This window comes from Monodelphis domestica, chromosome 1 (assembly GCF_027887165.1).
Source record: "Monodelphis domestica isolate mMonDom1 chromosome 1, mMonDom1.pri, whole genome shotgun sequence".
Lineage (NCBI taxonomy): Eukaryota > Metazoa > Chordata > Mammalia > Didelphimorphia > Didelphidae > Monodelphis > Monodelphis domestica.
Genome location: NC_077227.1, coordinates 142,600,432 through 142,615,482, shown reverse-complemented (window position 1 = coordinate 142,615,482; position 15,051 = coordinate 142,600,432). Strand labels below are relative to the sequence as shown.

The following is a 15,051-nucleotide window of genomic DNA, read 5'->3' as shown; positions in this document are numbered from 1 at the left end:
TTCCTAGAATTAGTGGGAGGTTATCTTCAATAGTGAAACCCTCCAGATGGCTAAGCAAGAGAAGTTTCCAAAATGTTTGCAATGTGTTGAATAACCATGCCAAATAAAAATTGATTTAAGATATTTAATAACCCCAAATTCCAGGAAATCCACCTTCTTTTTCTTTAGGGACTGCTAACACAAGTAAGAGAAAGAAAAACTTTTTTTTTTTAATAATTTAAACCCTGACCTTCTGTCTTGGAGTCAATACCGTGTATTGGCTCCAAGGCAGAAGAGTGGTCAGGGCTAGGCAATGCTGCCCCTGAAAAAAAATATTTTTAAATTAATTTTGTAAATGAGGAAAATGTTCACTGGGGGAAAATAACTTTTCAAGTTAAGTATTTAAAAAACGAAACCCCAAACAACTTGAACATGTATTGTTGTTGCTCAGTTTTGTCTGGCTCTCTGTGACCCCGTGGTCACATCATGCCCTGCCTCAAAGTCTGTTCAGATTCGTGTTCGTTGTTTCCATGACATTATCTATCTCATCCTCTGCCATCTCCTTTTCCTTTTGTTTTCAATCTTTCCTAGCAGGAGGGTCTTTTCCAGGGAGTCCTTTCTTCTCATGAAGTGGCCAAAATAGTCAAGCTTCAGCTTCAGCCTTTGACCTTCCAGTGAATAATCTGAATTTCTTAAGAATAGATTAATTTGATCTCTGCCATTCAAGGGGCTCTCAAAAGTCTTCTTCAGCACCACAATTCAGAAATGTTGATTCTGCGGCTCTCAGCCCTAGTCCAGTTCTCACAGCCATCTTGCTACTGGAAAAGCCAAAGTCTGGCCAGAGGAACCTCTATCAGAAGCTGGTGTCTCCGCTTTTTAGTCCCGAGTTGCCATAGCTTTCCTTCCAAGGAGCAAGTTCATGGCTGCAGTCAGCACCTGCATCAATGAGTCCCCGAACATAAAATCTGACACTGCTTCTATTTCTTCTGCCTCTATTCGCCAGGAAGTGATGGGACCAGTGGCCAAGATCAACACGTACACCTGTGCCTGAAAATGAGCAAAAGCAACGAGAGGGAGATGTGCCACTGACACTGTTCCTGTATTATTTTGCTTTGAACAGGGTTTTACTTATCTGACAGCCCTTCATCTGAAGGAAATAGAGCATGGTTTGTATAGGAGAAGAGGTTCAATGTTTGTCCCACATGTAACCTTGCTACACAAATAGAATTTTTTTTTAAATTTTCATCTTCTCAGAATCAATATTAAGTTCCAAGGCAGAAGAGTGGCAAGGGCTAAGCAACTGGGGTTAAGTGACTTTCCTAGGGTCACACAGCTAGTGTATCTGAGGCCAAATTGGAACCCAGGACCTCTTAGTTTTCTATCCCCTGAGCCACCTAACTGCCAGAAATGGAGATCTTTTTATTTATAAAACAATAAAATGTTCATGAATATATACCATTTTGCTTGGAATGAGCTCTTATTTATTAAGAAAAAAATGGATTCTCCTCCATGCTTCTGGTATAGGCCGTCTCTCTGCTTCGTCTCTCCCCATTTTAATCCATCCTCTTCCTAAAGCACAGTGTAACCTTATGTCACTCATTGCCTTAACTCAGTAAATTCTGGGGACTTTCTTGTATCTCCAGGATAGAAGTTTCTCTTTTTAAGCCTTTACAAGTTGGGCCTTTATTACCTTTTCAGGCTTTTATTACCTCTCACATCCTCTGACCCAGCAACACTGGCCTTCTGGGTGTCTCTTCCTGCTCCTAGCCTTGTCACTGGCTTTTCCTCATACCAGTCATTTTTTCCTTATCTCTGTCTTTCAGGATTCAGTACAAATCCTACTTTCCACCAACAATCCAGGCTTAAGCTAGTTTTCTTCATTGCTTATTACTTCCTTACATACACTCTATAGTCCATCATTTTCTCCAAAGGCTAAATAAACAGTCCAACAGGTTTTTACAGGACCCTGGTGTTGGGCACCAACAGCTGGTGCTAGTCAAAGAATCAACTAGAGCAAGGTATTCATGGAAACAAACCAGGAAATAGCAAGGAATTGGTGACAAGAAACTGGAATTGTGATTTGAATATTTTTAGCTCTGAGTTTCAAGCAACTTGAAAAAAATTTGCTAGTAAGAGTTCCTTCTGCAGCAGTGCAGAAACTGCACTGACTTGCACCTGACAACCAGGAAGCCATTGGTTAGTTAAGGAGATAGAATCAAATGAAAGAAGAGACTGTTAGCAACATAATTTGGCTAGAAAATGAAAAGTGAACACCAAGACTGATTCAAGTTTAAAAATTATTCATAACCATAACCAGAATACCAACCAACTTTATAAGCAAAAGCATATTGTCAGAAATATGAAGTCTCTTAAAAACTTTGATTTGCTGATTAAAAAAATAAACTTCTTGAGTAGAACCAATATTTTATATATATACAATGACCATAGCAATAGAAATGGAAATAACAAAAAATCAAAGCCAAATGATATGAGTATGATGACCCAGCTTGACCCCTTGACCCCCAAAAGAGTGATACTACCTCTCAACTTCCACAAAAAGCCTTCATTTCTGTGAAAATGTGGGACATTTTAATTACTATCCATAATTGCACAAATAATACTGAATTATATGTAATGCAAAATTGATGCACATGTTGGTTAGTTTTGCTTCATTTACTTTTTTTTCTCCTCTTTTTATTCTTTGCCATAATGAATGAGTCTTTGGCTAAGGGTGATTTTAATTTTTTTAGAATTTATTTTAGGAAATAAAGGCAATGTAAAAAAATAACTTATTAATAAAAATTTAAAACAAAATCCTTCCAGGCACTAAAGAGACAAAATGTTTTCATCATGGAGTTTAACAGTAAAAAACAATTTTCCCCTAGCTCACTTTAAAGGTCTAATCAAATTGAATTTGCATTGAATTGGGGAACAGAGTTGTGATCAGGATGGATAGACAGACCAGAGGGTGTTATGTTTTCATTTTTTAATGTAGTTTTGAGGCAATAGTGCATGTTAGCTGGGAGGGTTCCATAGGCTGTTAGGGCATGGAGGGATCCTGGCACTATCTTTCCCCTAAAGGTCGGGAGACTTGGCCATGGCTGTGAGGGACCAGGCCCTCACCAAAATCCGGATGGATGAACCTGGAACCAAAGTACATCAGTAAGACTGAAGGGCTCCTCCTCCCTGCTCAGCTGAACTCTTAAGACCAGGGCACCACTTGCTCAGAAATGCTAGCACCCTTGTGCATGCCTTAACCATATCTCACAATACCAAATCTCAGCAAGTTTGCTAAAAAAAGCACTGTTCTGGGGAAGGTAGGGAATCTGGGTTCTAGTGCTCACTCTGACATTAATTCTGGGCCTGTGTTTCCTTCTCTGTAAAGCTAGGAGGTTGGATGACGGGCTTTCTGTGAATCCTTGAGATTTGGGTTCTGTCTGACTACCTCTATTCAGCAAGAGTTGAAGAAACATTTTTCTGTCACCTAGAACAAGTCAACTCTCTCTCTAGGGCCTTGGTCTTTCTCGTTATAAAATGGAGTAAAATGATACCCTGAAGGTCTTTTTTTCCAGGAATGGGGTGATTGGCATCCAGCTTTCCTTCAGATGCTCCATTCACCCCAACTTACCTCTTATGTGAATTCCACTCCATGCCTATAACCCACTAGTAATCAGACTAATGGAGACCAAATGAGAAAATACTGAATTTGGTGTCTAGGTAGCAAGACTAAAACTATAACACCAGAGAGGCTGCTTCTGCTCTAGAGGTTGCCTCCCAGGTGGTAAGGCATCCTACCGTCTATCTCTCACATAGATAGGGCAGTGTCGACCTGGATGGCTGGACTAGGGACCTCTTTCATGCCACTTGCCCTTGGTACAAAAATTCCAAGTCCTAGTTCTCATTTGGAATGTTAGCTGTAACCAAGGAATTCATTCACTTATATGTGTATGTAAAAATCAAGTCTTATAACAGTGAAGACATAGAAAATAATGGGGGGAAAAAGTGAAAATTCCATAAAGTTATTAGTACAAAAAGGCAAATAACTAAAAAGAGGTTTTCCTATACCTGGTAGTGAATGAAACCACTGTAAGTTTGTAGAAGAAAAAGGATGATGAATTGAGTCTGCAAGTCTTCTGGTGGTCAGCAGATATGGACAAGCCCTGGAAAAGGCCTGTTATTCCTTCTTGAACATTTTGAAAGCTGAGAGGTCAAAACAAAGGAGGCCTTGCAGGGCTACACAAAACAATGAGGAAATGAGAAGGTTGTTTAGGAAAGAGGATTATAGATGTCAGAAAGGACCATTGATAAATTTTCTCTGAAGAGAAATTACTTAATTCTAGGCAAATATGACAGAGTCTGGAATACACAGTAAAAGCCAGTATATCTTTACTTTAGTGAATGCAGGATACAAATATTTTACAACAACCTCTAGCATTTTCTTAACCATTTGATAAAAAGTTCACTAGAATATTTATTGTATAATGAAGAAAAAACAACACATTCAGGGAAAAATTGAGATTAACTTATTTTTTTTCTTAAAAGGTTCATCTCAAGGATGGCAACAAAGTCCAGCTTGTGCCGCCAAACGGTTTTACATTATCAAACCGTGAACAGCTTCTTGTGTGAACTGTTGACTACAAACATTTACCAAATACATAAATCTCTTTTAAAAAAGCCATTTTAAATATAGCAAAGCAGTGTCCTCTTGCACAGCAAAGTGAAGAAAGTTTCTACAGAGAAATAAACATTTTACATTTGTAAATCTTTCTTTCACATTCTAATCATCTAGCTTCTTTTCATGATCAAATGCCAGGAGTTTTTAGGTTCCTTATTTACTATGTATTTCTTGTGCGCATGACAGTTAATCCAGAAAGTATGTGATGCATTAGTGTCCTTTATAGTAAAAGGAAATGCTAAAACATTTAATTCTTCTATAACAAACCCCTGATTTAGTCTGCAACATTATATATTTAATTGGAGCTCAAAGATGGAGTTTCAGTTGGGATCATATGTATACAATGAGTGAGTTTCCATTTTAAATGGATTGGCTGAAGAGTACAGATTGGATTTTTTCTATTGGAAAACTTATTTTTAACCTGTGTAACTTAAACACAGACTTGCTCTTTTTTTTATTAAAAACAATTTTTTTTTTAGAAAAAAGGAATGCTACACTTTGAATAGGTTCAAATATTTCTTTTATGATGTTACTAGTCTAGTTTTTTAAAGTAGGGTCTAAAATTATACTGTTATGTTATCTTCATTAACAATCACTTTCCATTATATTCATGTATATGCGTAGGTGCATGTGTGTATGTGTATGGGGATGTTTCTATAAAATCTACTTGCTTAAATTCACAAATAGGGCTTGTGGGAGAGAGGTTAACAGTCAGATACTCACTTCCTGCAAAATGAACAAATTTTTACTCTGTCAAAGCAATTTAAATACAAACTCTGAGCCTTGGGTAACATTATTTTAGAAAACAGTAATTGTACTGCATATAAACCTGCATAGAAATAAAGACTATTGAGATACAGTCAGCAAAGCCATCTCATAAGGCACACAAGAAAATAGACAGTAAAATGTGAATGCATAACTCCTATTCACATATATAGCAAAAATTCATGAACATGCATAAATAATAATGAAAGAATCACTTAACACTTTCAAAGCTATAATGGTCTATAAAGTGGTAAGGAAGTGGAATTATCTTAGAAATTTGGTGTTGGGAGACTATTTTGTTGCTTAGACTGTATAAGACCCTACGAAAAACATGTAGTTTAGCAAACCTAAATTCATTAAAAAAACAAACAAACAAACTCTGAATAAGACCCAAATACTCATACTTAAATAAGAGTATACACAATAATCCTTCTGTTTTTGGCTATGTTGTAAAAGACTTTACTAGTCACATCTAAGCCTTCTCCATAAATTTCCATCTTCCAACAAGTGAGTGTTCTTAATACCTGTGTAAGTCAGAATATTTGGCTGTCCATGTTTCAAATGGCTTGTTGTGGAAAGGCAGAAACAAAATAAAAGAAAACCTTCAAACCAAAAAACTTCACCAAAACACTGCCAACAAAAAATGACCCTTAGGAGATAAAATGAAATTTAGGTAAAAGATGATAGATTTGTTACTATATATTCATTTAAATTCAATATAAAAGGAACAATTTTTAAAAGCTCTACTTTGAGTTTCTGGTGAGAGGTGTAGTTTGAACTCTGAAAATACAAAATATAGCAAGACACAGAATTTTGGCTCATATGGCACGAGCTTATTAATAAAAACTGATTAACTCAGGAAAGAAAAACTGCTGTCACAGATTAGTCTTCAGATAGGGAGTTTAAAAAAAAAATCAAGTTGAGGGCTGCCACTGCTCAATTTGGATATCAAGAATTGTAAGTGGAAGCTGCACTATAATCAATTTAGCACCCCCCCCCCCAGTGGAATGACTATCATTTGTGTATGAAATATTTTAAAAATAGTGATAAAAAGTTAAATAGTGGCCAGTTGTATCCCTCTATTTCTGAAGGGTTAGAAGAAAAGGAAATTTATTTCCAAAATAAGTGTTTTTCCCTAAGCTTCTACCACTTACAAAACCTTTTGTGCTCACCTGATATGTTACCATCTTATCTTAACATGAATTAAATTAGGTCAACTTGTTCCACTGTATTTTTTTCTCACGAAAGGCAAGTTTTAAATAATGCCTTTTAAAATCTGTTACAACACATTTTATATTTATGCAGGATGAACTTTTAACACCAGATTTTCTTCCACTTTGCTATTTATATACATATGTATAAAATGTATAATGTATAATGAAGCTTAACCATACAGCACAAAGATTACAATTTAACATCACACATTCACCACCAGTGAGGGGAAAAAATCCCCTTTATACAACCCTCTAAAAATTGGGATATTAATAATAATTAAAATCCAAAGAAAGTACAGTATATTTAACAAAATAGTAAATATTAAACAGTGAATACTCTACTTAAGGACCTCGCCTTTTTTTTTTTCAAGTTGGCGGCAATCCACAAAAATATACTTTTTTAATCTGGTGACGGTACAATACATAGGTACTTACACCAAAGGTGATAATATATTTAAGATGCTATATACACAAAAAAGAGTTTGGCTCAAATTTTAATTTACATATAGATAATAAGTGTTCATGGCTTTTTTTTTCCAAGTTTCCGCCTGCAAGTTTTTTTTTTCCCTCTGAAAGTAAAACTCAAAAGTCAAAACAAGATAAAACTATACTCTACAAAAAAAGCTACAACATACAGCTTTGGCTTATATAAATAATTCATAGCAGAATATGTTCAAAAGTACTATATATAACTTTATATATAGCCATAAGGGTATTTTTTTAATATAAAATATACATGAGCTAAAATCAGTTCCTTTCTTTTCTTTTTTATAATCACGAATGTAAAAACTTCTGACATATTCCAATTATAACTTAATATATTAATTTTATTTTGTTAATGCTCTATTTTTCTAGGCTAATATTTTTCTGAATATCTCATGCGGTTTTTCTATTCTCTCTCTTTTTATTAGCTAAAGACCACTGCTCTGACCCAATACATTTTGCACGTGCAAAACAGGTATGTGTGGTGTTTTCTTGTTTTGTTTAAATAGCATCAGCCCTTTCCCATGCACCCCTTTGCAATAGAGACCCATGCTGGGTTGGGTAATATAAATGTCATTTTATGTACAGTATTGCTTTCTTTTTTTCCTGCTTTTCTACTGCCCTGCTGCTACAAAGCATTTTCCTTAACAAACTACAAGTAACCACACAGTCTGAATAAAACACATAGGGGACATTACTACGGGCGAGCCCTCTAGTTTTCTGCAAGCCAGTGTGGTAGGATTATATATGGATACAATGTTTTTCCTCAAAAACTGGATTATATTATTAAACAAAAAGTCTAAGAAAGTGCCAGACCAGACCACTGCCTACAGGGTTTCTTTTGTTTACCATAGGACATTTGCAGATATACAAGGAATTTGCAATAAGTGCCTAATTTGGTGTATGCAACACACACACACACACACACACACACACACACACACACACACACACACACATACATATATACATAAAGAGATATATATGTATGCATATAGATATAAATATATTTAACTCATGTCCTTATTTATAAATTTAGATATGTAGGGCAGTTCATTTCAGTAACACAAAATAAAAACAGCCACATCAGTAGCTTTATGTCACCCAGGTGTCCATCCTCATTCGCTTTACTGAAGGACTTTCTCTGTCTTCAGTGTTGGGAGGTCTGCCAAGCCCAATAGGCGAATGGAAGTCGCTTCGTGGATCTTCCCGATCACTACCATCGTAAGAACTACTGGAGCTACTCAGACTGTCCACAGGGGAGCGACCCATTTCCTGCCGGGCCTGTTGCTGCTGCTGTTGCTGCTGCTGTTGCTGTTGTTGCTGCTGCTGCTGCTGCTGCTGCTGCTGCTGAGGGAAACCTGAAGGGGTCATTCGATCCCTGGGAGGTGAAATTGGTTCTGACTTGATGTTGATATTTTGGTTGGTATTGATGGATAAATTTGAACCCTGAGATAACTGCCCTCCAGCACTAAAAAGAGAAAAGAAGTTACATATGTTAGCAAGTCTCTGAGTGTATCTGCATTAACTGAGGAGATATTCCAGGAACTTACTGAAAATAGAATGGCATCTGAAATAAAATCTCAATTCCCAAAGGCATTTTTGGGTCATTTCCTCAAATCAGGGCCTATAAAGAAATAGAATCCCACTAAAAAAAAAAGTCACAAACTCCCTACAAGGGTGGAGATAATAAATAAATAACACCTTATTTAGCCCATCTGCTACCTCCAAATTGGCACTGAGGAGTAAATTACTCTAACTTTGCAGACAAAATATCCAAAACAAAGCTATACACAATGTTGCAACTAGGCCAATTGATTAAGAAAATGATGGCAAAGGGGTAATTATATTGTTGTCAGTGTCATTTGTGACCTCTGGCTTGCTGGTTTGTTTTATTTTTAAGCCCCTAGCTTCCATCTTAGAATCAATACTATGTATTGGTTGCAAGGCAGAAGAGCACTAAGGGCTAGGCAATGGGAATTAAATGGACTGCCCAAGATCACACAGCTAGGGAGTATCTAAGGCTAGATTTGAACCCAGAACCTTCTTCTCTGGACCCCCTGATGCCCCCCAAAAGCTTTTACTTTACCTTTTCTTCTCTTAGGCTGGAAAATTACATTCAGATAACTACATTCAAAAATTCTTAAAAGTAGTCCTTGGTAACTTATTTGGGTAAATTCTCACATTAGTATTTATAATATTTATATGTTTTTAAAATTTTATTCTTCTAGTTAAACATTTAATTACACTCTTTTCGTTTTTAAAAAAGGAAAAACAAAACCATAGAAAAAATACACAGTCAAGAAAGATACTGTCCTAAGTGCATGTCTTCTGGAGTGCATCACCTCTAGGTCAAGAGGTGCGCTGCATACTTCATCAACAATCCTCTGGAATTATTAATATTTATCTTCATCAAGTTAATTTGTAATTTATGTTACTAGTTAGCATAGAGAGAGCTGTAACAGTTCATGTTTTAAGCATAAGCCTTCCCTGCCATTTGGACATGTGAGTGTGAAGATCGCTTTATGTGAGAAAAGCTCCTTAAGATAGTCTCTCCCTTTCTGCTATGTAATCTGTTTAAAAGAAATGAGCATTGTGACGATACTATCTGAATTTAGCAATGAAAATTAACATACCACGTGCATAATGGAGAGGGGGATAAAACTGAGGAACATCCCTGTTCTGTCCTCCCTGTTCTGCCTCTGAGCGCCTTTCTCAGAGGAAAGGGAACCCTGACCCTCTTATTAAAGATCTACCTGCATGACCCTGGCAAGTCCCTTAACTTTGTGAGCTTTAGCTTCCTCTGATTTACGTAAAGTTGCTGCCAACTCTGACTTGTATGATCCTCAAAGCACTGCCTCAGGGTTGCCAGGGCTGGGGTTCTTCTGAAAGAAGTTTTCTAGTTTCCATCTGACTCTCTCCCCTGAGTGGGGAGTGTTGTTGGCCTGTCTGCCCCCTGGTTAGACAAAAGGAGTTATTTCTTCTCCACCTCCATGTTTTCCTTCATTAGAGTAATCACCCCTATAGCCAGGACCTTCTGCTTCAGAAAACCCTGTCCTGACACAGAGGGTTTCCAGTTTCTCATTGTCAGGGAGGTAAGTGATAGAGGAAAACCGAAGTGAGACAACAGGGTCGAACACTCTGCTTCAGAGGGGTCTGGTGGGGTTGGAGGAAAGGTCCTCAGTTACCGTAACCTCTTAATAGCCTTGTGTAAGTATGTGTGTGTGCATGCGAGTATGTACATGTATATGCACACACACATGTACACACACACACACATACACAGAGGACCTTGCTTCTTCTTTCCAGGCTCCCTTCTACCAGTTAACATAAGAAAATGAAGTGACTCTTTTCCCTTCAGGGGAAATAGGAAAAAAGTATGTAGTTGGTCAGAAAAAAATATGAAAATTGGGATGGTTAGAGAATGAATCAATGTTGCACAGCCTAAGCACAGAATTGATGGAGTAGAATGGTCTGGAACCGAAGTTCCTAAGAGTTAATTCTTGGAGAGTAGAGAAAAGAGAGACAGAAAAGGAGAAAAAAAGTTTGCTTTAGGTTGATTTTTTTTTAAGGCATATTGTGCAAGAGTGATCATCCCTAAATCCTCTAAGTACCAACATTCAAAGTAAATTATTTCACAATCAATTTTGCTTAATTACTAGTAATAACATTGCTTTCTATTCTGTACTGTACATGTACTTTGTTTCAGCAATTAGGCTTTTGTGAGTTAGGCTCAGTCTCTAACCACCATTCATATTTCTATGGGAAAATGTGTTCAGCAAGTTTAAAAATGAACTTCCAAATGACAGATCATCTGTAACCTAGTCTGCTTGTGCTAAGTAAACTTATTTTCCCTCAAAGCAATTTTAGCATTTAAGACTTATCTTGAGGGGGCACGGGGGCAGCTGGGTGGCTCAGTAAATTGAGAGCCAGGCCCAGAGACAGTAAGTCCTGGGTTCAAATATGACCTCAGACATTTCCTAGCTGTATGACTTTAGGCAAGTCACTTAATTCCCATTGCCTAGCCCTTACCATTTTTCTACCTTAGAACCAATACTCAGTATTGGTTCCAAGACAGAAGGTAAGGGTTTAAAAAAAAAAAAAAGACTTATCTAGGTCTCTGTAGATACTCTTACGAAGCCTAATCTGAATTAGTCTAAAACCATCACATGTAGATGATTCTGTCTTGAGTAGTGAACAAGGACCATCATATCACAGATTTAGAAAAAGTTTAAATCTGGAGTGTGTATCACTTAGAACTTCTAATATGATCTAGACTTGATGAAGTCTTTGTAAGGAAAGATACTTTGTAAGGAAAGATACTTCTATACTTAAAATGAACCTAGACTTTTTGAGAAACTTTGGCCAGCTTATTTTGTCTCCATTAAAAAAAATAGTTGTTCCCAAAATTCCTTAGAGTAATACTAGTTAAGTAGTTATCATATGTACCTTACTATAGCAAATATGGAATTTCAAGGTTGTGAAGAATATGATGGCATATAGAGAAAAACTTCCCAAACACCCATGTCCTAATAAAATAAAACTTACTTGATTTTGAGGTGGTAGTTTCAGAAACAAATTTTAACCAATATATAAATGAGCTTGTCATAATAGAATCATATATTCTGTGAGTAGTTTAGCAGTTACTTACACAAGAGAACTGAGGGCTGCTTGTCCTAAATGGTGTTGTTGCCAGGCAGATACTTGTCCTAAAGACAGCATTCCTGGGGAGTTAAATCCCTGCAGGGCTGACAGGTCTGCACTAGTAAGTGAATAATCTGAAAAAGAAGGAAAACAAATTTTCCCAATATGGAAAGTAAACGACATACTTAATTCTCTGAGCAAGTTTGTGTGAAAACATAGCATTTTCAAATCACAGCTTTAAGTTATATCAAAATAAAGAAGATAAACTCAAATAAAAGATAACAATTTTTGTTCAACAACGGCAATATTAAAATACAAGGAATTTTCTTTTACAGTGCTTTAAATTTTCATTTAATTCTTTCAGAAAAATGACATTAGGCAAATATAAAATAAGAATTGTGAACTTAAACATTTTTAAAATAATATTTTATTTGATCATTCCAAAGCATTATTCATTAAAGACAAAGATCATTTTTCTTCCCCACCCCCCCAAACCCCATAGCCGATGTGTGATTCCACTGGGTATCACATGTGTAATTGATTCGAACCCATTGCCATGTTGTTAATATTTGCATTAGTTTGTTTGTTTAGAGTCTCTCCTCTGTCATGTCCCCTCAACCGCTGTAGTCAGGCAGTTGCTTTTCCTCGGTGTTTTTACTCCCACAGTTTGTCCTCTGCTTATGGATAGTGTTTTTTCTCCTAGACTGTTCAGGGACATTACACAGCCACTAATGGAGAAGTCCATTACGTTCGATTATACCACAGTGTGTTAGTCTCTGTGTACAATGTTCTCCTGGTTCCGCTCCTCTCGCTCTGCATCACTTCCTGGAGGTCGTTCCAGTCTCCATGGAATTACTCCACTTTATTATTCCTTTTTGCACAATAATATTCCATCACCAATATATACCACAATTTGCTCAGCCATTCCCCAATTGATGGACATCCCCTCGTTTTCCAATTTTTGGCCATCACAAAGAGCACAGCTATGAATATTCTTGTACACGTCTTTTTCCCCATTATCTCTTTGGGGTATAAACCCAGCAGTACTATGGCTGGATCAAAGGGTAGACATTCTTTTATCACCCTTTAGGCATAGTTCCAAATTGCCCTCCAGAATGGTTGATCAGTTCACAACTCCACCAGCAATGAATTAATGTCTCTACTTTGCCACATCCCCTCCAGCATTCATTACTTTCCTTTGCTATCATGTTAGCCAATCTGCTAGGTGTGAGGTGATACCTCAGAGTTGTTTTGATTTGCATCTCTCTGATTATAAGAGATTTAGAACACTTCTTCATGTGCTTATTAATAGTTTTGATTTCTTTATCTGAAAACTGCCTATCCATGTCCCTTGCCCATTTATCAATTGGAGAATGGCTTGATTTTTTTGTATAATTGATTTAGCTCTTTATAGATTTGAGTAATTAAACCTTTGTCAGAAGTTTTTATGAAGATTTCCCCCCAATTTGTTGCTTCCCTTCTGATTTTAGTTACATTGGTTTTGTTTGTACAAAAGCTTTTTAATTTGATGTAGTGGAAATTATTTATTTTACATTTTGTGATTCTTTCTATGTCTTGCTTTTGGTTTTAAAGTCTTTCCCCTCCCAAAAGTCTGACATGTATACTATTCTGTGTTTACCCAATTTACTTATGGTTTCCTTCTTTATGTTTAAGTCATTCACCCATTTTGAATTTATCTTGGTGTAGGGTGTGAGGTGTTGATCAATTCCTAATCTCTCCCACACTGTCTTCCAATTTTCCCAGCAGTTTTTATCGAATAGTAGATTTTTTCCCAAAAGCTGAGATCTTTGGGTTTATCATATACTGTCTTGCTGAGGTCGCTTGCCCCCAGTCTATTCCACTGATCCTCCTTTCTGTCTCTTAGCCAGTACCAAATGTTTTGATGACTGCTGCTTTGTAATATAGTTTGAGGTCTGGGACTGCAAGGCCCCCATCATTTGTGTTTTTTTTTTCATTATTTCCCTGGATATCCTTGATCCTTTGTTCTTCCAAATGAACTTTGTTATGGTTTTTTCCAAATCAGTAAAGAAATTTTTTGGGAGTTCAATGGGTATGGCACTAAATAGATAAATAAGTTTGGGTAGGATGGTCATTTTTATTATATTGGTTCGTCCTATCCATGAGCAGTTAATGTTTTTCCAATTGCTCAAGTCTAGTTTTAGTTGTGTGGAGAGTGTTTTGTAGTTGTGTTCATATAGTTCCTGTGTTTGTCTCGGGAGATAGATTCCTAGGTATTTTATTTTGTCTAAGGTGATTTTGAATGGGATTTTTATTTCTAGTTTTTTCTGCTGAGCTGTGTTGGAGATATATAGAAATGCTGATGACTTGTGCAGGTTTATTTTGTATCCTGCAACTTTGCTAAAGTTGTTGATTATTTCAATTAGCTTTTTGGTTGAATCTCTAGGATTCTTTAAGTAGACCATCATGTCATCTGCAAAGAGTGATAACTTGGTCTCCTCCTTGCCTATTTTGATGCCTTCAATTTCTTTTTCTTCTCTAATTGCTACTGCTAGTGTTTGTAGTACAATGTCAAATAGTAGAGGTGATAATGGGCATCCTTGTTTCACTCCTGATCTTATTGGGAATACATCTAGTTTATCCCCATTGCAGATGATATTAGCTGATGGTTTTAGATATATACTGTTCTGATCACTTGCTGGAGTCTTTTTGCTAGTATCCTATTTAAGATTTTTGCATCTATATTCATTAGGGAAATTGGTCTATAACTTTCTTTTTCTGTTTTTGACCTGCCTGGTTTTGGAATCAATACCATGTTTGTGTCATAAAAGGAGTTTGGTAGAACTCCCTCTTGGCTTATTATGTCAAATAGTTTGTATAGTATTGGGATTAACTGTTCTCTGAATGTTTGATAGAATTCACTTGTGAATCTGTCAGGCCCTGGGGATTTTTTCTTAGGGAGTTCTTTGATGGCCTGTTGGATTTCATTTTCTGATATGGGATTATTTAAGAATTCTATTTCTTTTTCTGTTAGTCTAGGCAGTTTGCATTTTTTTATATATTCATCCATATCACCTAAATTGGTGTATTTATTGCCACATAATTGGGCAAAGTAATTTTTAATGATTGCCTTAATTTCCTCTTCATCGGAGGTGATGTCCCCCTTTTCATCTTTGATGCTGTTAATTTGCTTTTCTTCTTTCCTTTTTTTAATTAGATTGACCAGTACTTTTTTATTTTGTTTGTCTATTTTGTTTGTTTTTTTTTCAAAGTACCAGCTTCTTGTCTTATTTATTAAATCAATAGTTCTAT

At 36.4% G+C, this 15,051-nt stretch overlaps 1 protein-coding gene across 36 annotated transcripts in view; it reads right to left on the bottom strand.

The window, feature by feature from the left end:
- Window positions 1-4,341: 4,341 nt before the first annotated feature.
- MEF2A (myocyte enhancer factor 2A) overlaps window positions 4,342-15,051 on the bottom strand; it is a 226,294-nt gene continuing 215,584 nt past the window's right edge. For all 36 annotated transcript variants that reach the window (XM_056807145.1, XM_007479437.3, XM_056807195.1 and 33 more), the window contains 2 exons: window positions 11,768-11,894; window positions 4,342-8,587 (listed from right to left, as the gene is read on the bottom strand). In XM_056807145.1, the coding sequence (XP_056663123.1) occupies window positions 8,212-8,587; window positions 11,768-11,894 (503 nt within the window). In that variant the 3' untranslated portion in view covers window positions 4,342-8,211. The remainder of the gene's footprint in view (window positions 8,588-11,767; window positions 11,895-15,051) is intronic.